At 35.2% G+C, this 23155-nt stretch overlaps 1 protein-coding gene across 1 annotated transcript in view; it reads right to left on the reverse strand.

Annotated features, from left to right (window-relative positions):
• The window catches only part of HIBCH (3-hydroxyisobutyryl-CoA hydrolase), a 44311-nt gene that overhangs the window by 20094 nt on the left and 1062 nt on the right, over positions 1-23155 (reverse strand). The window contains exons 2-7 of the mRNA XM_074594855.1: positions 23087-23129; positions 22176-22316; positions 20618-20702; positions 19634-19714; positions 17495-17547; positions 4151-4229 (exon numbers count right to left, since the gene is read on the reverse strand). Of these exons, the coding sequence (XP_074450956.1) occupies positions 4151-4229; positions 17495-17547; positions 19634-19714; positions 20618-20702; positions 22176-22316; positions 23087-23129 (482 nt within the window). The remainder of the gene's footprint in view (positions 1-4150; positions 4230-17494; positions 17548-19633; positions 19715-20617; positions 20703-22175; positions 22317-23086; positions 23130-23155) is intronic.

Consider the following 23155-nt stretch of genomic DNA (forward strand, 5'->3'; position numbering starts at 1 on the left):
TACTTAAACTTAAGAAAACTTAAGCATAGCTGTATCAATCTCAGAAATCAAAAGGAAAGAAGCAGTGTCCGGTTACTACTTCAAAATAATCCCCAATGGTGCATTCATGAAACTGAGTCTTTTGAAGAAATTAAAGGTGTGTTGGTGTTTTTTTCACTTTGAGAGAATAAATGAAACATGAAAATAAATGAAAAATAATACAAATGAGCGATAAGAAGCTCAGAAAACGCTTGCCAAAGCGCAGATATTAACTGGGAAGACTAAGATGTACATAAAGAGTTTAAATGGGGTTCTGATAGAATGTGGTAATTTTTTACTGACAAGTAATTGCTTTAAATCACGTAAGATTCAACGTAGTTTAGAAAGAACCCATTACAGGTATTTTAAGATGTGGGAAATTAGTGGTCCCTGAATATTCCTCCCCCTTGAACGGAATCAAGGGGAGGTTTCTTTCAGATAGCTTCTCTTCAGTGTTTTCCTTTTCTCAATAATCTTGAGTTCATCACTGCCTTATGTTCTCACCCATCTCTCAGCTGCTCCTCTGGTTCCTTCTTGGTCCTCCCTTAGTTCTGCTGCATCTACTACATCACTATAGTTGTAATGTTCTATTCCCATTCCCACTGATGTGTGTGTTGCCATTAATTGATTTATTCCTCATCACACAGGCTACTGAGACATGCAGCTCTTCTCCTAAAATGCTGAATGTCTTCTTGGCACCCTTTAAAAGCTCTAAGCTGTATTAACCCAAATTCATCACTTATCTTCTTTTTCCTGCACTCACATTCTGAATAGTCTACTCTGCATTTTACCTTCTCAGTTTGAGACATCATAGCTATAATGTTGATGCCAAGACTGTCATTTAGTTTTATGTTTCCATTCATCTGTCTCCACTTGGATATCCTACTACCGCAAAACAATCCCTCATTTCAAAATGAAACTTCTCTTACAAACGCCCTCTGAAGCAAAAAGTCAATTACATTATTCTCCCAGTCCACCAGGACTGCAACAGTAACAAACCTTTTCCTCTTTGCTCTAATGAAAAGACTATGCTGAAGTACCGTTCTCCCCATGCTCCAGTAAGTTTCCAGAGGGAAAGCCATCTTCCTATTGAGCCATACAGGGCCCTTCCACATGGCCATAAACAGGGAAATTAGTTCTAAATAAGCTGTGAAGTTGATTAGCTTAAGTTGATTTAGAGGTGAATAAAACTAAACTGAATGAAGGTTGCTTTAATTACTAAGGAATTTACAAACAAGATTAGTGAAGGTGTAACTAATCCACTTTACACTTACTTGGTTGCATAAACATAGTCCACTATAGCTTCTACTGTATCCTTTTCAAGGTCCCTGTTTTCTTCTTACAATTTTACTCCTCTTGTTCCTGTTCTACATATTCCTCTTAATTCTCTCAATAATGCTTCCCATATGTTTCTGCTTGCTACTGGGTTTCTCTTAACGTGTTGCATATACTTGATTTTTTTCCCTTTTGATAGCATTTAAGAATTATTTCTCAAATCCCTACTTAAATAAGAGAAGAACTGAACGTCTGCTGCGCTTACGAGGCTAAATGCTGTAATGCTGACTTGCAGTTTATGCTCTGAGACAGATGCAACACGCTTCGCTGTTATCCCGAATTGTGAAACTCTGCAGTTGCCAAGCATAAAATAAAGGCAGCTACCGCACTCCTACCTTATCATGCAGAGGTGGTTGGAGATTTATTATTAAATGACTTATAGAAAGCTAAAAACTTAGAGTGATATACAAGAAACTGTCCACATTGCCTTAAAGCCTACCTCTTAAAATAAGCTTTCATCTTTTGTTCTTGTCACCAGTGGTTTTTCCACACCTTCCTACATCTAAGCTGTTTTCCAGTGCTTTATCTTATCTATGTCAGTTCCAAACTCCTACAAGCTAGAACTGCCTTTATTTCTATTTGCAAAGTGGCATATCTATCTATAGCCTTTATTTATGGTTGTGTATAAATGCAGAACAATTGTGTGAGAATGTAGCAGCTGAATGAACGCTTTGTTTTCATTGCTCAGAAAAGGTGTAACGCCTACTGAAATAAGTGACATATGAAAAATCAATTAATACAGTATCTAGACAGCTAGACATTTTAAACATACACCACAGAGATCAGAACAGCTAAGCCCTTAAATCCAGATTTCAGTGGTTTTACTTCTAATTGATCCTAAAAGGGTTTTAATTACTTTCTCTCCTAAGCAAGTTATAAGATTTTCGTTTACATGTCTTCACAGTCTATTTTTGTTTAAATAATTCCTTCCCAACACAAGAAATGTATGTAAAGTACAAAATTTTTAATACAAGACTACTCATATCTTTACCTTTAAAGAAGAAAGCGAAGCAGGTATCTTTCTTATTAGAATGATTTTATACGCCAAAGAACTTCTCCGCTTAGTTTTTTAAAAAAATAAATGTTTTCTTCAAATAGTTTTATTGTACAACAACTGATTATGAACTTCAGGAGCTTAGCAAATCCATGTTGTATTAATGCTTGAGCTATTTCATTTACTCACTTTTCCTTCATCAGAGAAAAATATTTGGAGAGCTGCAATAGTTTTTGGTTTTCTCCTTCTAAACTTACTTGTTCAGAAAAATTACATGACATTTATCAGCTAGCAGGAATTGTTCTAATATTTTTTTTCAGGAGTTAAAATTATAATCAGCTTGTTTATATTTGGGAGATTTATTATGTTTTATTTGACTTGACACAGCTCATTTAATATTTTAAGAATTTCAGAATAAGTCTTGTGAAATGTTTCATACAGGCTGGATTGCAATAAACAATAGATAGTATGTGTAAGACCCTTTAAAAATATGAAAAATGCTTTTAAGCACTACTAACTGGGGGCATTGCAAAAATCCAATCATTAGCTAAGTGTGCATTTTAACTTTAGTTGTGATGACATTGTTGTACTTTAAATATTCTCAACAAAAGCACAATATTATAACTTTTATTCTCTTTTCAGAACAGAGTCCTGATTTTTGGTTTTTTTTAATTATCTCTTAGTTTTAACATTACGTTACTGTTTGGAAATTCTTTTAAGAAAATAACGGTCACTACTCCTTACAACTAATTCTTTGAGGTGAAACTAAGATTGAACCTAATAGTGCCATATCTGATGCCATTTAAGCTGTTTAACCACCAGATAAGGTTCTTTATTCTGAACAATGTGTTCAACAGGGCCACATATTACAGAGTAGCCTCATTCTCCTGCTTGAGGACATAAAGATAAGAACAATTGCAATCATCCTTCAGCTGCATTGCCTTGGAAAGATGTAGAAACTAGAAATTTTGCAGGAGAGAAATGCAGGACAGGTTACAGGTTTTGAGCATTCTTCTTAAACATTCCTGATAAGCACGGAGAAGGGACTTGGACATTGATGAAAACATTAATGCAGTATACATGCTAAACAATAATAGGTTCAACGTGGATACCGTGTTGGTGCCAGGATTTTCTTGAAGGGAAACGTGAATGATTTCCCAGTAGGGTTCACTTTAATCTTACTGCTTCTTCTTGAGCCACACCACCATCTTTGTATAGCTCTGAGACACAACATTTTCTTTTGTACATATCAGAGTTGACAAAGAAGCTGTATGATCAAACATTAGAAAACACAAGGTACGTGTTGCTATTAAAAAAATAAAAGACAATGACGCTGTTATCTCCCCTGCACACAGTCTGTGCACAACTGTAATGGGCCTACATTAATAATCTACATGAAAAACTGGAATTTCAAAACCTGTCTCATTAACATTGCAGATCAGCTTGTAGTACAGCCAGTTTGACTCATACTGAGTTGCAAATGTAAAGCTGACATACTCACACTGGGATTTTCAGACTTCATCTGCCTACAGCTGTAGCAAAGACTTAATTCCTCAGATCTACTTCCATTTTAAAAAAATTGTATGCCCACAGTCTTTGCGTCAGTCTAGACAGTAAACCCCAAGTTAAGAACTTCAATGATCAACCTCCCATAATACAGAAAATAGTTTCTATATATGTCATCTCCAGTTCATTTTTTAAAATTATTTCATTACCACCACTGCTTTCAGTCAAAGACACTTCATCCTTATTACACAAACAGTGAAACTTTAAACACTAATAATATGTGTGTAAAATACTTACCTATTGCTGTTTCTGGCATTGCGAAAAGTGTCTTCTCTGTAGCAACTCGGAAATGTCCATGGACTGAGAGGCCAACTCCCTATGCACGCAGCACAAGCAAAGGACACAGTTGTAAAATTACCGGTAAAACAACCATAACCATAATGCTATGTAACACACCTCTTCCTTTGCTCTACAATTAGAAACTACTAGATTTACTATGCACCTCTCAACAAAATATTAAAAGGCCTTTTACGGTTCAAACACTAATAAAGCATCATATTACCTTCATGATTTGGCTGAAATAGCATATTATGCTTTAAAAGGTTGATGAGTTATACAGAAATTAACTTCAAAAACCCATGAGTGACAGCAACAGAAACGAGTGACCGCATTTTCTCCATTAGTCTACTAAGGGAGTTGACATCCTTTTGCAAATGTTACCCCATCTATAATTTTTGCACGTACTTCAAACCACCAACAAAAAACTGCCAGTACATTTGGAATATACATAAATTGCACAAAGTTGTAATTATAATACTTTAAAAAGAATAATTAACTATTCTTATAATGTGATAATTACCTACTTTATCAATACAGAAGCATTTTAAGCAGGAAAAGCCTTTGGCATTATTAATTAAAATTCAAAATATGTGGTTAGAAACTCGCTTATTTAACCTGGGGAGTTTTGTTCTCCAAGTCAGAGAAAGAATTCACATTTCTAAGTATTGAGCCCTCTTCTCTAGCAGTCCTTCCTGATGAGACACTTCCTTCAAAAGCAGAAGAGTTCCTGGTGTTGTCTATCAAATATTTTCTGATTTAGGCAGTAAGCGCAGCAAGACCCAATAAAAATACATTTTTTCAGTTCACACAAAATTAATTTAATTTAGATAAATGCTCAAGAGGCAAACTAACAAATTTAAAGAAAAATGGTTATCTGACAAAGTTATTATTATTTAGTAATAGTATTTGAAGTAATCCAAGAATATTTGGATTACTGGGCACAGCCATAACATATGCGTAAAGGAGTCGCACTTCTCAAAGCTTATCTACATGATACGTGTCAATGAAATGCATGTTAGATACTACCTACAGACAAAACCCTCTACTGAGTATTTCACAAGAAGTTTCTTCATACAATTATTTTCTCTGTCTTCCTTTCCAGTACTTCAGCTTACTTCCTTTCCTCACTGTTAAATTTCCCTTTTCTTAGTCCTTCCAACCATCCAGTTTTTCTATTAACACTAAGATATGTTAAATATCATTGGCCAAATGAAGTCAGTGTCTAATGAAGATGTAACAGATTTTTGAGTAACATTTCTAATTGTTTAGATACTAGAAAAATGGCACTTTACACAACTAAGGCTACTAGTCTTCACAGAATTTCATACTTCCCACCAAAACCAGGGGGATTAATTGGATGATACTTGCTTGGACCTGCATTATATATTTGATAGGCTTTTAAGGAGAGAGCAGAACATAGTAAAACATTTATTCATTTAACTTATCTACAGAGATCTTTGGGTGGGTGTCACATTAAAATTTCAAAAAGTTATCTCAATTTAATATAAAATTACATCCATTTCCTCACACCATTCTCATGCATTCTTCCCTGGCCTCTCTTACAATTCTGCCCAGCAACAAATTAATTGTCACCATTTATTCCGTTAGGGTGATACACGACTAAATTTGAAAATATCTTCAAGTTTTTTTCTGTAAAATGAGTATCTGCCAGTGTTGGGTTTTAATATAGATGTATGAAGTTTTTAAGATTCTAATTTCCTGAGAAATGGACGCTTAAAGTACCTGGTTATCGTACTTGATTTTATATCCAGAGACTAAGCCAAATCTATATACATGAAATACTGCTGTTTCAAGGAGGCAAATGGGCTTTGAGCAAGTATCTGAATCTTATCTGCATATGGTACAATCCGTTATCTGTCCTTCAGCCCTTTGATTGAGGACTGGTCAGAGGCCGTAGATCTCGTCCAAGCTGCATCAAGGGCAATGGCCCTTTATTTAGTTCTCTTGCAAATGCAAAGCTACATGTAAAGCTACATTCACTCCTAAAACAGCTCTAGAAATCTTAAATGAAATGGAAGTGTGACTTCATCACTTCCAACTTTTTTTTATATTATAACAGCATATTTTCACTGCATTTGGTAAAGCCTGCTGTTATTTTTATACGTGTTCAGCAATAATGACGACCTTTTTATAAAGATAATGAAATATAAAAAAATCATGCCCATTTTGCTCTTTCTAATGTTAAAATTAATTTTTTCTAATCCCATATCTAAGAATACAAATATTAGCTCTCATAAAGTATTTTTTCTGGCTTATTCTCTAGAGAATCAGAAGTTTGTATAAGGACTCAACCTCAGTACTCAATACTCAGCCTCAGTATTAAATAACAGAGTAGAGTGTGAACTCCATGAAGAGAGCTTCTCTTCCAAGCTTGTTCTTTTTTATAGTGATAAAAATAACTGTAGAGTTTTAATAATGAAAAGTTGAAAGAGGTAATTTTCTTTTGAAAGAAGTAATTAAATCAGATTTCACTTTCTCAAGTGCTTAAGCTGTAATTGGATTTGGTTTCTAGACAGCCTTCCAGTTTTGTAGTATAGATGAGAGCTTAATTTCAGATGTACATTTAAAAGACTAAAACTGTATTTTCTTCTTATCCATTGTATCTTATCCTTATAAGGATATTCTTATCCTTATAAATAAAATCATGCAAATATGTGCTTACTTCTTTGAAGATCATTTCTAAATAATCCAACATCAAGATAAAATTAGGAGAGAAAAATGAGTTAATGCTTTGAGGGTTCAAACCTCAGTAATTTATTAAACTGGTGATCGTATGTTTATTTGCAACTTCCCAAATGGTTAATACATTCACTGTATGTATTTACCCTTCTCCATCTAATACAGAGGACAGATGCTTATTAGTTTAATAGTATCCTGTATAAAAAACAAACTCTTCCAGTCAGAAGTCTAAATGCATTCCTCCTACATTTCTGGATTTTTTAATTATTTTTTTTTTAAATTTAACTGAAATCTTACACAGCTCAGGTCCCACCTAGGAGGCTCTTCACACTGTTATCTGCAGTTGGGCTGTGTTCACTACACCAAATAGTCTCAGCATTTATACATACAAGTCTTGATGCTATAATGTGTTTGCTAAAACACACTAAATCCTGCACTGTCAGAGTCCTACCTTTCACGATCTTAAAATATATACTAAACTTAATGTCTTCCTTCAGACTTTTCCAAGATAATAGACTCCTATGGTAACTCAGGCTTGTCTTTTAATCCAGATAGTTTATCTTAATACTGGCATGAAAATTTTTTTCCACTGATGGCTGAATGTTTGAATTTTGTAAAGGATACTCAAAGAACGAGACTAGAAGTTAAGGAGTTAAGAAATTAACAATCAATCAATTTAAACAATCTTCCTGTAGGGTTTATATATGAATTAATTAAAAATATAGGTAAGAGATGAAATGGTGGTCTAACCGTGTATTACTGGAGACTGATTGGCTACGAAGGTGTTTGGTTACAAATTACAGATTTATTATTACATGGATGTTAAGATATTAATCTTAAAAACAGAATGTTACAACAACTGTTAAACTCAGCGCAGCTCAAGGAGGCACATAACATTATAGGCAGTTCAGTCTGAATTCCTCAACAAGCTTCTGAAAAAGTCAGTAAAGTATCTGAATTTTACTTCACATACACCTGATTTCCTACCCAATGTCATATTTCAAAATTAATTATGTGACTGTTTATAGAAAATTTATTGATTTCCATTTTTTCCTCATGATGAATACAGAACTTTATTAAAAGTATTTTTATAATGAAAAACAAAGTGCAAATTACTGATAGATGGAGAAATGGAATACAGCTACTATAAATCTTAAAAGTTGTAGCTGTAAGGCTGCATTTTCTTACACTGAGAATGACCCATATTTGTAAATAAAAGAATTCATCACATCTAGGGAAGTTATTAAGAAATTTGAGGGCCACAACAGAAAACCATGTAGAGCAAAATAAATACGCCCTTCCTGAATGACATACATAAACATCTGTTCACATACAGAAAAGCAGATCTGTGTCACAGCAGAACCATAAATCACGCTTGTCTATTTACTAATAACCTAACTCAGACTGTAAAAGAATCACTGCCTACAAAACTGTAAGTGATAGAATACAAGAAATAAACAGAAAAGGCCTTCAGGAATGTTGTATCGTCATTGGGCTGATAAAGAATTTTTAGCTGTTCAAGTAAACAATTTTATGATAATACCAATATCAGTATTGTCTGCAGTGACAGTCCTGTTGTTAACAGTTCACATTCAATGATTATGCTCATTTTTAACTTCATGAGAATACAGTTCCTGGTAGGGCTAGAACCACAAAACAAATGTGGCAATCAACAAACAAACAGTGCGTAACACAACAAAGGGCAAATATATCTGAATACAGATGTGTAAAAATAGCCAAGGTGCAGCAAAAATGTTTTCAAAAGCTTTAGTTGGCAAAGTAAGCGAGTGGAATTGATTCAGGAAGCAGCAGGAGCTTGTAGCTATGTTAGATCAAAAATCACTGATGTAAGAGCAATACCCACTGCATCCAGACACAGCAAATCTTAAACTGAATCAAAATTAATCTTCGTTCATCATTAATGTAATGGACCACTCCGAAGAGTATAATCCATTATTATCTGTAGATAGTAACCGACAAGATTAGTGAGCCACAGCAATGCAGCATAACAGATCAATCTGGACTAGGAATCTCTCTTTCTTTGGTCAATGACATATAAATCAACTCTATACAGGTATCTAAAAAATTTCACTAAAAAACAGTGCTTTTTGTGAACCTGTCTATCATTTAGTGTGGTATTTTAAAAGATATAATATTAATGTAATCTAATTTAAATATAAAATATTAATTTCCACATACTGATTATGTATTAGAGATTCTCAGTCCAAATTCCTACAGACATACAGAAGCACAACGAGCTGACTGGAGATGGATTATCTGTAATAACATCCGATGTTTCAGTCTTGTTCTCCTGACCCCTAATTATTTAAACAGATTTGATACAACTACATTAATAGCAATCATTTAGGTCAGGTTCTTCTTACAGTGAAACTTGGAAAAAAAAATACATAGGCCATTCTGTGCACTGATGCTGCTACAATGAGTGTCCTTTATCAACAGAATTTAGTTGAATTTTTAAAAGCCCTGTTTTGATTTTTCTACTACCAGCCAAAACTTATCAATGATCTCAGACTTTTTTTATTAGGGTAGTAATCTGCAATAGCCATATTTTTTCCCCTGCGTAAGCTGCAGGAACTGATCTGGTCTTCTGACGGTGAGCACCTGTGCTGGTGTGATCCCACCTGGCAGACTCTGCAGTGGCAGTTAAACACGTGCCTCTGCAGCAGGGATTGAGCGCCTGCAGTTCATGTCCTCCCTTTCCATGTGCATTGGCTCCTCCAAGGTAAAAAGCAGCAGGTTGAGCAGTTTGGTTTCACGGTCCAGTCTGGCTATGGACACTGTGGCTCGACAACCATGACACAAACATAAAAACTTTTACCAATAATTCCTTCTGATTACTCAGAATTTTCTGAAATACCTTCTTTCCAGAATTAAGAATGTTTTCTTTGTTTCTTTTTCACTACTGTCTATTACTTCCTAAGACTTACATTTAATAAGCCTACAAAACTTCCTGGCATCAGCAGTCAGCTGTGTCTGTTAAAAAATACTCTTTCACGTCAGAGGAAGCAGAACTTTTTATGGACGCAAGACTTCTGCTGCAACAGAAAGGGAAGAGAAGATGTAAGGAGATTTAGATCTGAAAAGCCTATAGCAAAAGTAATTAATTGCTAGACAGTGAAACTTTTTCTAGTGTTAAATTTGAAAGCATTCTTTTTCCCCCAGTGCTGTTCCCCAGTGTTTTCCCTATACATAACTGGCCACATATGTTCAGAAAAAGATAGTGTGGGGTTTTTATTATTTCTAAAATTCTGGAAGACAAGCTCTATCCCTTTGTCCCTCTGTATCACCTAAAAATGTAGCTACTGCAAGAAATCTGTTATGTCCAGCTCATCACATCTTACTGTCTGCAGGCAAGCAGGAGGAAACCCGCTTCAGCAACTCGCATTGACACAAAACTAAGCTTTTGGGTTTTATCTTAAAAACAGACAGGCACATGCAACATAACTTTATTTAAACAGGGGCATAGTTATTTGGGATGACAGGAGTGAACTGAGGGGATTTTGTAATGATGATCTAAGCACTATTTCTTAGGAAAAAGAGCTTAGAAAGTATAAGACAGATTAAAACTAACTCAAGGAGAAAATGAGCATTCAAATTCTTCTGGCAACGAGAAAAAAATAGCAGAAATATGAAAGGATGGAAAAGCAGGCAAAGATAATTCTCTTCAGAACTCTTTTTCCTTGATCTATAATAAAGGGAAGGAAAGAGAAATAATGAGATAACTCTCAATGTGAGACTAGGCATCTACATGAAGGCCTAGAACTAGAAAAAACAGTGGAACTTTTCGCAAAAAAGAGTCTGGTGTTAAATGGAAAGAACAAATCTGTGCAGAAGCCTGCAAAAATCTCTGCAATGACAGTCAACAGTGCAGGGGTAGAAAAAGCTTTCCATGAAACCACAAATAAAACCTCCTTTAAACATACACAGGTTGCAGAAAAAAAAATAAACTAGAAAGTACAACTTAAAATAATCTCAGAGTAGACAAGCGATGTTTACTCTTTGATGTGATCCATGTGTCATTACATTGCGCAGGAATGCAAACACTTATTCTGTAATTCTAAAATACTAAGCGTAGTATGACTGTGTAATACTAACATCTGTACAGCGTACATTCAGGAAGTCTGCCTTTCTTTTCTGGATGTAAAATAGTGGCATCCATTCCTTTTCATAGTCTACATTAAACAACTCAGTCACTGCAGAGTTGGGAGAGGGATGGGAGAGGCCTTTCACTTGCTGCACCAGTACTGATTCATAATTTAAAATACTTGTTTTCAAGACAGTGCTTTATGATAAGCCCTTTGGGGAATAACATCACATGTAAATCGTTGAACATTCAGTGGTTATTTTTTGTTGATGTCAAGAGCTGCTGATATTATAGTCCGATTAGCTATAAATGAAGTGTGCCATTTGTCCCTAGGATCACTCGCAGGAGCTTAGCAGGCAGACCAATGTGCCAGATGGTAAATATACTGTAACATCAGCAAAGAGCGAATCCTTTCTTAGTACTGCCTCAGCATTGTTTTCAACATCCTATATTACAAAAGCTAAGTGGCACACAAGTCAAAGCACAACAAATAACTACTTGCAAAATCTGTATTCTGTTCTACAGTAAAAGCTGCCTTCAGCTTTCAAGCATTGGCAACAAACCAGAACACAGGCTTCTATGTGGTATACATCCATGAGTTTCCAGAGGGACGGGCAGAGGGGGAGAGGAAGAGAGAGAACTGGAAAGCAGCTTATCTAGGTTTAGTATGACAATTACTTTTACTTCAGGGCAGATTTTAGAGCATAAATTAAAACAAAACCAAAGATTTTCAAGTTTCAGAGCATGATGACTGACCAGAGGCATGACATATTTATAAAAAGGAAGAAAAAGAAAAATCAGAAGTCCCAAGAAACACTGACATTTCTAAGTTCCAGTTTCCTGGCTGTAAAAATGGGTTAAAGGGATTAATAATGTCCATTACAAAACAGAAGTGCTGTTCTATGTAAAATAATAATTTTTCATGAAATTTTATATGCTGCAGTTAGTAACCCAAAGCGAATGATGTGTATATATATGTATATGTGTATTAATAACTAATAAGCAGAATTTATATAGTTTGCAATAAAATTTGCACCACACATTAAACAACAAATGAATAGCTGTTTTTTCTGTTAGCAATATCCACCTGTGCACTTCATGAATGCACATTCCTCTAATTAAAAATTGTATCACAAGTGGGCAAAAAATGTGAGATTTTACAGATACGGTTAATTCTAATGTTTCCTAGTTTTTGAATGTTAGTCTCAAATGCTGCTATCTACACCTCTGTATAAAAACTATATGCACACAACTTGTATGAATACATCCTAAAAGCAAATAAATTTAAAACAACGGACGTCAAGACACCTTATAATGTGGAGGAAAATGCGGAACTGCCCCCCTCAATTGTATTTTATATGCCTGAGGAATATCAGAAGACACCTAACAGACATTTACGTAGCAGCTGCAATTATTGCATATTTGTCTGGCTTCTTTTTCTGCGCATTTCTTATTAACAGCTCACAGTTCAAGTGAGATCACAATGAAGTAAAGCAGTTGGTTGTCTTTACACTTCCCACCTTCCTCTTTCAGTCTTCAGTCACTTCAGCTGAACATATTGAAACGCCAATATTCAGTAGTTTACAAGATTTAACTTTGGTGTTAGATACAGGCTCACAATGTTTATGTAAATACTTTTTATGGAAAAGAACAGGCAAACATCAGGTGTTATGGTCACAATGATTTTGTTTCCCTAGTCTGCGAGAAGAGACAGCAATGCCAGGCAACTTGCTTAGAAAGAAAGACTCTGTCTGCATAGATGTCCATACCCACAAACGGCACAGAGAGCAAGGGCAGACCCTTCTCTCCTACTTCTGCATCACTGGGAAATGGTTTTGGCAGTGGGTAGATTCAGACTGTGGGCCACTGGATCTTTGCAATGTTCCCTCCCTTTCCTCCTCCCACCTACAGCTGCAGTCCAGCTAGCTGTAACTCAGAGGCTAACTCGTGAAGCCTGAGAATAACTAACTTTATTTGTAGTAGCAAAGGTGTGTTTTTCCTTATGCTGCTTTGGTCATGACTGCAGAACATCAGGCAATCAAAAAAACAAATAATTCCATTTGGGAAGAAACAAGGAAAAAAATGTTATTTGCAGATATATGCCAGAAATTTTATATGTATGTTGGTAGTGAAAGGAACATTCCTAAAAAGTTGCAGCCACACAATCTGGATAAAAAGGGCACAGGATTATGACAGCTACTGCTCAATTCCAGCCCCTTTGTGTACTGGAATTCAATTGACTAAAATGTCTAACATACAAGCTGCTTATGACATCACTACCAATTTACTTTATAAGAAATATTAATGTAATGAGAGCTGTTGACCAAATCACACTAAAGTGAAAGTTCAGACATTTGTAACTATATTGATAGAATTCCCATGGTATCTGTAGCAAGCCTCTAACAACATTGTTCAAGAAAACATCATATTAATTTAGCTGTCGAAAGTGTTTGCTAGAAACTGCATTTCTAGTCTGTGCAGACATTACAGTTATGTTTTTTATTGAACAAACGCCTAGACATTTTTCAGGGGTTTATAGCAACCATGATATAGTAACTTAATACAAATAATAATGCAATGCTGTTGCAAAAAGAACTACTTAATGTATCATGCTAGAGCCAAGTCTCTACCAGCAGGCACCGAAGGGCTGAAGTGTAGCCACTCAGCCTAGATTCAATCCACCTGGGAAGCCTAATCAGACTGATGCAGTGGAGCTATAAAAGGCAATGCCAGCTGATATGGCAGTCAGGTTTCTTGAAGGAGAAAATGAGTACTTTTTTTTTCTTTGTAGTTTTTGAGGAAAAAGGTGGCTCCACAAGACTGACTCTCTGACAAGTGCTGTTCAAGGAAGAAGATTCAAAAAATCGGTAAAAGGTAAGCCATAAAGAAAGGTACTGCAATGGAAGCTTGTTATGCAAGGAGGTAAGAATAATGGCTTTAAGAATAACTGGAATTGGTGGCCTCCTAGCACCTGATGCTTTGAGAAGCTGCTGTTTGCATGGACTACTTGTGACAGAGTATCTCTGTAATATATGGAGGATAATTATTCTGCTCTACTTGGTGCTGATGAATCCTCCAGCTGAAATATTGTCTGGTCTCTGGTAATGAACTGTGAAGTACACAAACGCGAGAGATTCCAGGGCATCGCACGAAGACCAAGAGACTTAATCTATAGTAAAAGCTGAATTATTATCCTTACCTCTATTAAAGAGAGATAGCTAGGAGCAAGGAATGCAAGTATCTCAAAATGTTCTTAGAGAGCTGTGACTAAGACAGGAATCTATTGATTACACATACTAAAAACTTAAATTAGACACTAGGGAATCTTAACTTGAAAGAAGAACTAAGTACTAAGGTGGGAAATCTTGGAAAAACAGAATTCCTGCTGTCGGAGAGTTCCAAATGTATTAGGTGAAAATCTGCAATCATCTAGCTATATTTAACCCTACTTTGAGTGCGAAAGAATAATCCTAAGGTTCCTCTCAGCTCTATACTTCTGTATAGTCTAAAGCTTAACATATTTGACATTACTACCCAAGTGACTAACAGACTCAAACAGTTCTTTTAAAAAAATTCCACTCTCTAATAGTCACCTTAACGATACTCTATGTAAGTAACTTAGATGTAAATGAATACTAGATGAATAGAGAGGTGAGTGTGATTACTGATGGTGATTTAGCACCATGGTTCTGAAATAAAGCCTAGCTCAGGAAGTTTCTGAATCATGCATGCTCCTGAATACAATACTAAGGAAGAGTGTACTTTGTACACACTGTCACAAATTCCTCCCTAAACTAAAAACAGTGGCCTTTGCTCCTGAAAATTATATACTTCTGCTTTGGCAATATGCCACTGAAGTTTTAAATATGCTTTACGTAAAGTTAGTCCAGTGACCCAGGCCACATTCATTAACTTCCAAAGTCTGTGCCCTGTATGTTTTCTTTTTTTTTTTTCTGTCAAATATTCACCTTGAATTCTAAGACAAATCATCCAAAAAGCCACCACTCAAATCTGTCTAGTGTACTTTATTTGGCTTTGAAAGAGGTTCGAAATACATTTTTATTAATCCTTTTAGTCTCTTAAGAGAGAATATCTGACACAGTAACATATTTTGTGCCAAAGCCCTATTTAAAACTGTAGGTTTAGAGTGAGCTTATAAAGCACACTTCTATTCATCTCCCAAGAACTCAGGAAAAGATTGTGACTTTTCTAGAACCAAGAAGCCTAAACTTAGGACCTCATTTACAAACAATAATATTTTAAAAAAAAAAAAAGTTTAAATACTCTGCATTTCTTGTCTACTGTTCAGGGGTTTCATTTAAAACAAATAAAAAATCTATGGATAGAGGTCAACTAAAATAATATGAATAGTAGTTTTTAGCAATGAAAGGGTATGTGCCCAGTGTTCCCTTCAACAGTATACACCCTTTAGCAGTACACGTGGTATTTATAACTTGTTTCACTATTTTTTAGCAACATGCAGTCATCTTTGCTTCATCAAATGTACTTGTCACTTGAACTTACTGCTCTGTATAAGTACAAAAAGATGAAATGATACACTTATATTGAATATCAATTTTTGATGAACTTCGGGAGTATAAACACGGTGCATAAAACAAGCACCACAGCCCCATCTGTTGGCTAATTAAGCTCACAAGAAAGCCATCTAACAGTCCCTAGTCAACAATGCTGAAGTGGAACCAGTTCACTTTTTTGACACAATTCCAAGTTTTACCATCACAAATCTATGGTTTCTGTGGATCAGTAGCAACCTTTATTACCTAAGCACATAATAACTGAGTTTCTAATACACTTGTGTGATTTTTCATTTAATTTAAATTAGAACAACAGAGTACTCCATGTGCATAGTGCTGCTTTTTTGAGCAAGGTTGAGATTGACTTGCTTGTATTTTCATTCACAGATAAATGGTTTATAGTGAAATTGCAGTGTTTAAGAGGTGTCCCTTGATTTTTAAGCCCAAACTAAAACCACTTGCTTCTAAAGCCAAGGGCCTGAATGTAGATTTTTTTTTTTAAAGACATTTACTGTATTTTGTAAGTGACAAATGTTTCTAGCTCCCACTGACTTGTAGGGACTAAGATAGCCAGATCCTGAGCATATGAAATATGACCTGGTTGTGTTAAAAACAGAGAACCTAGCATATGACCGATTTAAAACAAAGCATCTAATTATACCATAAGTAGAATAACTCCTTCAGATGAATGCAGTTCTAGTGAATAATTACAATAATTACAATAGAATGTAGTACTTCATACAGCAAGCCAAAAAAGATCACAGTATGACCATGACAAGTTCAAGGGATGTTCTAGAGGTCCCAGTCCTGAAAATGGTGAGAGAAAAGGGTGGGGCATAGCTGGGATCTAATGCACTTTTCCTATGTAAGCATTGGTCCATTTAGAGGAATGAAAACAAATTTTATAGTCGAGGGAGGTGGCTGAAAGGAAAAGCGTAGAAGACAACTCAAAGCTAACACAAAACACGTACATAAAAATTAATCAGCATTGAGAAATGCTACTGCTGAACTCCTCCGTTAAGTTATCAGTAGATACTTCCATGTACTGCCAATGGTGGGGCAGAAGTATGTTGATGAAAACATGCACTCCTGTAGGAAGGACATTATCTCAGAGTAAACTGCAGCTGTATTAACAATTGCAAATTAAATAGCACTCAATGTTAAAAAAAAAAAAAGTTTAAAAGTAGACTGGAACCTGAGACCTACCTGCTTGTTCTGCTAAGTTAGGCTGCATACCTCCTCAATCAAAACCTAGTCCCCTACTGCCAAATGAAGATATTTGCTACTAGTATCATCAAATTGAGGATACGCAAGTAAGTTGTCATTCAAACTCTAATGACAGCTAAGCTCTGTCAAGGTCGCACTGAAATTTGGATAGCCTATGCTAAAATTTGGGTATCCAACTAGTTTCAGATTAACTGTAGTATTTTAAAAGCCCTTTAGAAGAAAGGGAACTATTAAAGAGTCTTAGTAATGCAGGATCACCTGACTCCTTTATGATCTTTTCAGTCCAAAAAAAATACTTTCCTTTTAAAGTATAGCTTAGAATGATATTTCTCCAATTTTTCAAAGAGTTATCCTTTAGTTGTATTTTTTTTATAGTTCTAATTTTTAATACACTTTGAGTGGCAAATTATTCTCAGCTCTTGTATGATCTACAAACTCACGCTTCAGTATTCTGAAAACTTTTGTGAGAAGCTTTTCCTACAGTGACAGGATTTTGCTCTTTTTCTCAACACAACCACCAGATCTCAGAGAAAGCAGTTGCACTAGCTATCAAAGAACAGCAGAAGCACTAGAAGACCACCTATCTACCCTAACAGGCAAGCGACAAAGGTTCAGATTATGATGCTTGTTCTTGAATTGAGATGTTTGAAATGTCACGTGTCCATTCAATCAAGTGCAGATTACATTACTTTAAAATAAACTATGTCAGATATCATACCAAGGTACTTAACTTACCCCTCCCATTGTAATGCCATCGATAAGTGCCACATATGGCTTCTTGCAAGTCCCTGTAAGAAATTAAAAAAAAAAAATAAAATTAAGCATTTTTTCAAAAGAGTGGATCTGTGACTAACTGTGTATATGACACGTTTCCCCATGTCTTACTTCAGCAAGAGCAACAAAAAATAACTGGTAAATTAAACAGTAAAACATCAACTTAAAATGAAGGTACTTCATGTAATTCTTAAGCAATGAAAAAAAACACCAGCTACAGACATACTGCATTCTGAGTGTTGTAAGAGAACATTATATAACCGCCAAATGTCAGATTGTTTCCTGCCTGAGTACCTGACAACTTATCTACATCTGGCTATCATAAATAGCTTTGTAAGATGTTGGGACACAACAGTTTCCCTTTCACCTCATTTCACAGCCTGGATTAACAGCACAGAGTATGCACCAGCACTCCAGTACTTAAAAAGCCAGATGTATTGGTAGGTTTCAGCCAAAATGTGACTATAAACTACTGCAATGCAAACATGTTCTGTCTTGCCAACCCTGTTGCATGTTACAACCCTGAGTGTGGCACAGGCAGCTCAAGATGATAATGTTCTAAAGTACCACAGTTTTATCTATCAGCTTTATCTGTTAGGCCTTTAGGAGGTAAAAAACTAAAGATCTGATGCTTTCAATTACCATTCATGGAAATATTCAGAAGTTCACTGTGAATGAAACTGCTGCTTCATATTCAGTGTTTTCAGGTCAGACTGAAAGTTCAGTCAGATTGCTGATATGGGTATCCACTGCAATCCTGTTGATAGCTTTTCTGCAGCAACTAGAGATCCTTGTTTTAAAAAAAGTATTATTTTAAAAGGCAGTTCAATTCTTCAAATAGTGGTTAGAAAATATAAACCGAATTGCATTTTTAACTTTGTTCTTACATGAACATATGGGCTAATGCTTGGGCTCTAGATGCTAGTCTTTGAAATAAATTTCTATAGAATTGTGCCTCTCCAAGTGCAAATGCTGTGAAAGCAGCTCCCCTGTGTATTTTTAAGTTGTAAAATATAAGATATAAATAAATCTTTTTGGCAGACATCTCAAAGGAATACACTCATACCAAAGTTATCAAAAATGTAGGTTTTGTAATTACATGCATTATAGACATAGAAGACACTGATCTTTTAAAAAAAAAAGCGAACTTTTAAAGTATGTACCCTTGCAGTATTTGAATAGACTAGTTAGTTGGAAGGGACCTACAACGATCATCCGGTCCAACTGCCATGATAATACTAGTTTTTCCCCAAGCACATGAAACTTATACTTTTCCTGCCTTAATCAAGAAAAATATTTTATGACAAGTGTGCTAAAAGTGGAAATTCTGTCAAATGAAATAAAAACAACTTTTCAGAAATTACTCTTATTGTAATAACTCTATGCTCTTCTGTCAACCTAAACTGATAAGCAACACCTTCACCTCTCCTCCTGTAATGACCACCAATGGATACAATGTTTAAAAACTCAAACTGTATTCAATTAAAGTATGTTTGGAGAAGTTTCTTCTCACCAAAACATTCAACTTCTGACTTTTACCCTAAAGAATTAATATCTTTTACCCCAGTAAACCTTACAGAGTGTCTTTGCTGTTAGTTATTTTAAGACTACAAACTCCTTGGTTCTTTGCAATAAACTAAGACAGTTAAGTCCTAGCTTGAGTATTCATTTATGCAGTTTATTTAAATGGAAAGCTTGAAAATAACTTGATCATCTGCTTTCTGACTGAATACTAATGATTTTCCATGAATCTATTTTTATCTTGGGTCTTCTTTGGAGTAGATCAATGATACTTAGTCCAGAACTGCACTGTCTACATCTAAGACTTAATTCAACCATAGCAGAAATATAACTACCCAGAACAATGGGATGGGATAAGGTAGCTATCTTAATAGCTTAAACAAAAGAAACAAATTCTGTATGCGAGTTATAAAAGTGAGATATGCTACACTACTGCTACTGAACTTGATAAAAAAAAATATTACTACTTCTATTATGTTATCACAGTCTTTTATAGATTAGCAAAGAGAAAAAGTGAATTTACATTCAAAGCCACTATTACAAAAACCGTACTGCTTCAGAATTTGCTATGAAACATACCAATGGCATTGTTCAGCATATATTCTTCTCTGAAGAAATCTTGTGCCAGTCTATCTCCAGTTTTTCCTGCATCTGTGATAGCTTAAGAGAAATAAAAATTCTAGAGATGACTGTAAGTTTAATAGAAAACACAAGTAAAAAATTAATATCATGTGGTAAGGTTTTTTTTCCTACAGCAATGAAACAGCAACTTAACCCTGCTTTATTTTATTTGAGAAAATTTGCTCAAACTTAAACATGACCGCAAAGCTTCAAATTTGAGTCAATTCTATTACGCTGGAGACTCTGTCACATACTTCTAAGAATGCAGTCCATTTTCTACACTATGGAACCCCTCTTAATGTCTGGTAGTCTCGTTTGTGATATTTTTTTATCAATATATAGAATGGTCACTTAAAACTGATTATACTGAAGACTGAATACTAAAAATGAGAAGCCAATTAGAGTAGGACATAATTTAACAATAACCCAGGCTGCTTATTTACCTAAAATTTAAAACAACTGATAATTTTCAGTTTGGAGATTCCCTACAGTTCACAGTTACAAAATAATCACAGATACATTGATCACCATTGTCAGCTCTGTATCTCGTCATCTCAAACATCAGACACAAGTTATCCAATGGTAACAGAGCTACCTATTAGGATCTGTCAAATTTCTTGTAAAGAATCTGTCAGTAATGAAAATCTGGGAAGAAAAAGGTAGAGAGAAGAACCTTCTCTTCTCAGGAATGACTGGCTGCTATTAACAGTTATTCATAAAACCCCAATTTTTACTCTTCTACAATGTTCCGACAGCTCTCTCCTGACAAATAAGTTAAATAGCATCTGTACATCAAGGTGCTGTAAGAAGTCAGCACAATTAATGTCTCTTACTGTTGTGTAGAAAGCATCTGTTTAACTGACTTAGAGTAAATAAAGGAAATCAATGCAAAGTAGTAACAGGCAAAGATATTTCAAATGTTTGAGTGGCTATAGTCCTTACCTCTGATGTCACCCCCAGCACAAAAAGCTTTTCCTCCAGTTCCCTTTATAATTATTACAAAAGTTTCAGGATCTTTCTCCCAAGTCTAAAAAGAAGTAAATGTTTCCATGTAAGATTAAAGTCTGTACAAAAAATGCTTTATCTGTATACTGTCTGTAATTCTTATTTTACTTTTTCAAAAAGCAAATCAAACCAATACTTAAAATAGTTTGTTTTAAGCTGAAGTTTGAGAGCTACATGTCTTTCTCCCATTCCTGTGTCCTATTCAACCTTCACATCAGAGATCAGCAAAAGCTGCCTTGTGTCTTTTGGAAAACTGCCTATGCAAAGCTCCCAATCTCTGAAGAAAGGTAGCACTCCCTAAAACAGTGTCGGACATAAATCTCAATGCGAACACAATGCTGGGGCAGGAAGTTGGGAATATGGAAGATATAATAACTATGTTTCAGGCCAAATAATGAAAGTTGTGTAAACCTAAGATGCATGGCAAGGAAAATGGCATTTAAATTGTTGATGGATTTTGCAAAATTACTGCAATCAATGCCAATCAAGCATTGACTGGATCAAATCAATTTGTGCACAGATGTTCTGTTAGGTACAAAGACCATGGTTTCGGTTTGTTGTTTTTCTTCTGAATTAAATATACTGTTACAAGATCTCAGCAGTGCTGCAGCCGTATTGAGAAAAAGATGCCTTTTACAGCGCTTTCCCCCCACCCTTAAACTATGCTTATATATCCCTTATTTAAGTAGGTGTACCAGATAAGACAAGACATTTCTGTATACCAGCAACTGTACTTAAAATTATGCCACCTTTTAAGGTTGTGCTTCAAATAAAGCCTGGTAGTCAGCACTATAGAGTAAGCATTTCTTTCTTTAATTGTTCTTTGAAGAATGCATAAATTTGCAACACAACTGTCTACCAAAATACCAAAAGGCAGGCAACTATCCCACAAATACTGGTATCTAATAAATTTGACTTTCTGCATATGATATATAATATCATTAAATTAAAAGAGGACTATTTGCATGCTTAAAATTTCACATTACTTCACTAGCTTGATTGGGTAGAAACAGTGCCTGTATAACCATAAAGAAGTTCTTGAAGGAATGACACTAACAGCACCATGCTTCATAATGATTTGTATCCTTTATTTCAGCCCCGCAGCCTCCCCACAAAACATGCACCCAATCAAGAGGCAACACCACTTCATAGCTTGGAATTTGTGCATGCTCACTGACAAGTTGGGTGTTGCCAAAAGGAACATATAAACACTGAACTTGCTTTTAATTCAGTTCTGGTTTTAATATGGGTGTCTCTTTATCTATCCAGATGTTAAATTTAACTTTGTCTGACAGCTTGTTTCTCTGACATGTCTCCTATTTCTAACTTGCTTGAAACTGACTGTTCTTTACTATCCTATAAATCTGAGCTCATTGGATGACGCACTCACACAGACTTTCATTCTTCAAATCAGTACATTAAATGTCAGACTGAATTTTAAAATTGGTTTTGGACAATGTAGGTATAGTGTATGGGTGGAAGCAGAGCTACTAACCTTTATTTGTGGATAAATTTGTTGGATCATAGAAAGATTTAGTGCATTGAGAGCCTTGGGCCTATTCAAAGTTATTATTCCTGCACCTCCTCTCTTTTCCAACAACACTTCAGCTGTTGAATCTGTATGCTTAGACATCTTCTGTATATGCAAAAACAAATAAAAAAAGCCAATGTCATCAGTTAGATACCCGGAGTAGCATGCTTACAAGAGTGTTTATGGAAATATATTCTTGAAGCGCGCTACTTAAGATCATAAAACACGCATTTCAGAATTACTTGCTAACGTTTCCCCACTGTACTTCAAGATTTATTTGCATTTGCTAAACAGTTCTTTTGAAACCACTTTATGTTTGAGTCCTTCAGAGTAATAAACCTTGGTCAAGTTTTCGAGCCACACACTCTTTAACAATGACATTTGAGTTCATTTAAAAAAACCCCACACAACAAAACACAAAGCCATGTTTCTTTAAGACTGATATTCTGAAAATACCTGCAACAATTATAACAATGACAGTTCCATGTGTCCTTACTGGCAGTTTGACAAAGCAAAACCAAACATATACATTGCTTTGTCTGTAAGTAACTTTTAAGAGTAGAGAACAAATCACTAAATTATTTTCACAATTGATTTCAAACTCACAGTTGAATGATATGTAAGAAATATATGGAAGCTAACCTAGAAACTAACTGTAAAAGTAAATAAAGCCAAAATAATTAAGCTTTAATTTACAGTATAATAGAAACTTGTAACAAAGTGCACAAAGATGTGGGCAGTGTTATGCCTGAGCAATAAATGATGACATTCATAACCATTGTCAGCAGACGCGTTAGAAATTGCATGTGCTGTCTGTCTCAGGGGGGTTGAGTCCTAAAAGCTTCCAACTTAGTCAAACAAGATGCTGTTCTTACCAAATGTTGTAATATTACTTGCAGTCTGTTGAATGGCCTCAGCCTGGAAAAGAAATATTAAAAAGACAG

Source organism: Larus michahellis, chromosome 7, assembly GCF_964199755.1.
Source record: "Larus michahellis chromosome 7, bLarMic1.1, whole genome shotgun sequence".
NCBI lineage: Eukaryota > Metazoa > Chordata > Aves > Charadriiformes > Laridae > Larus > Larus michahellis.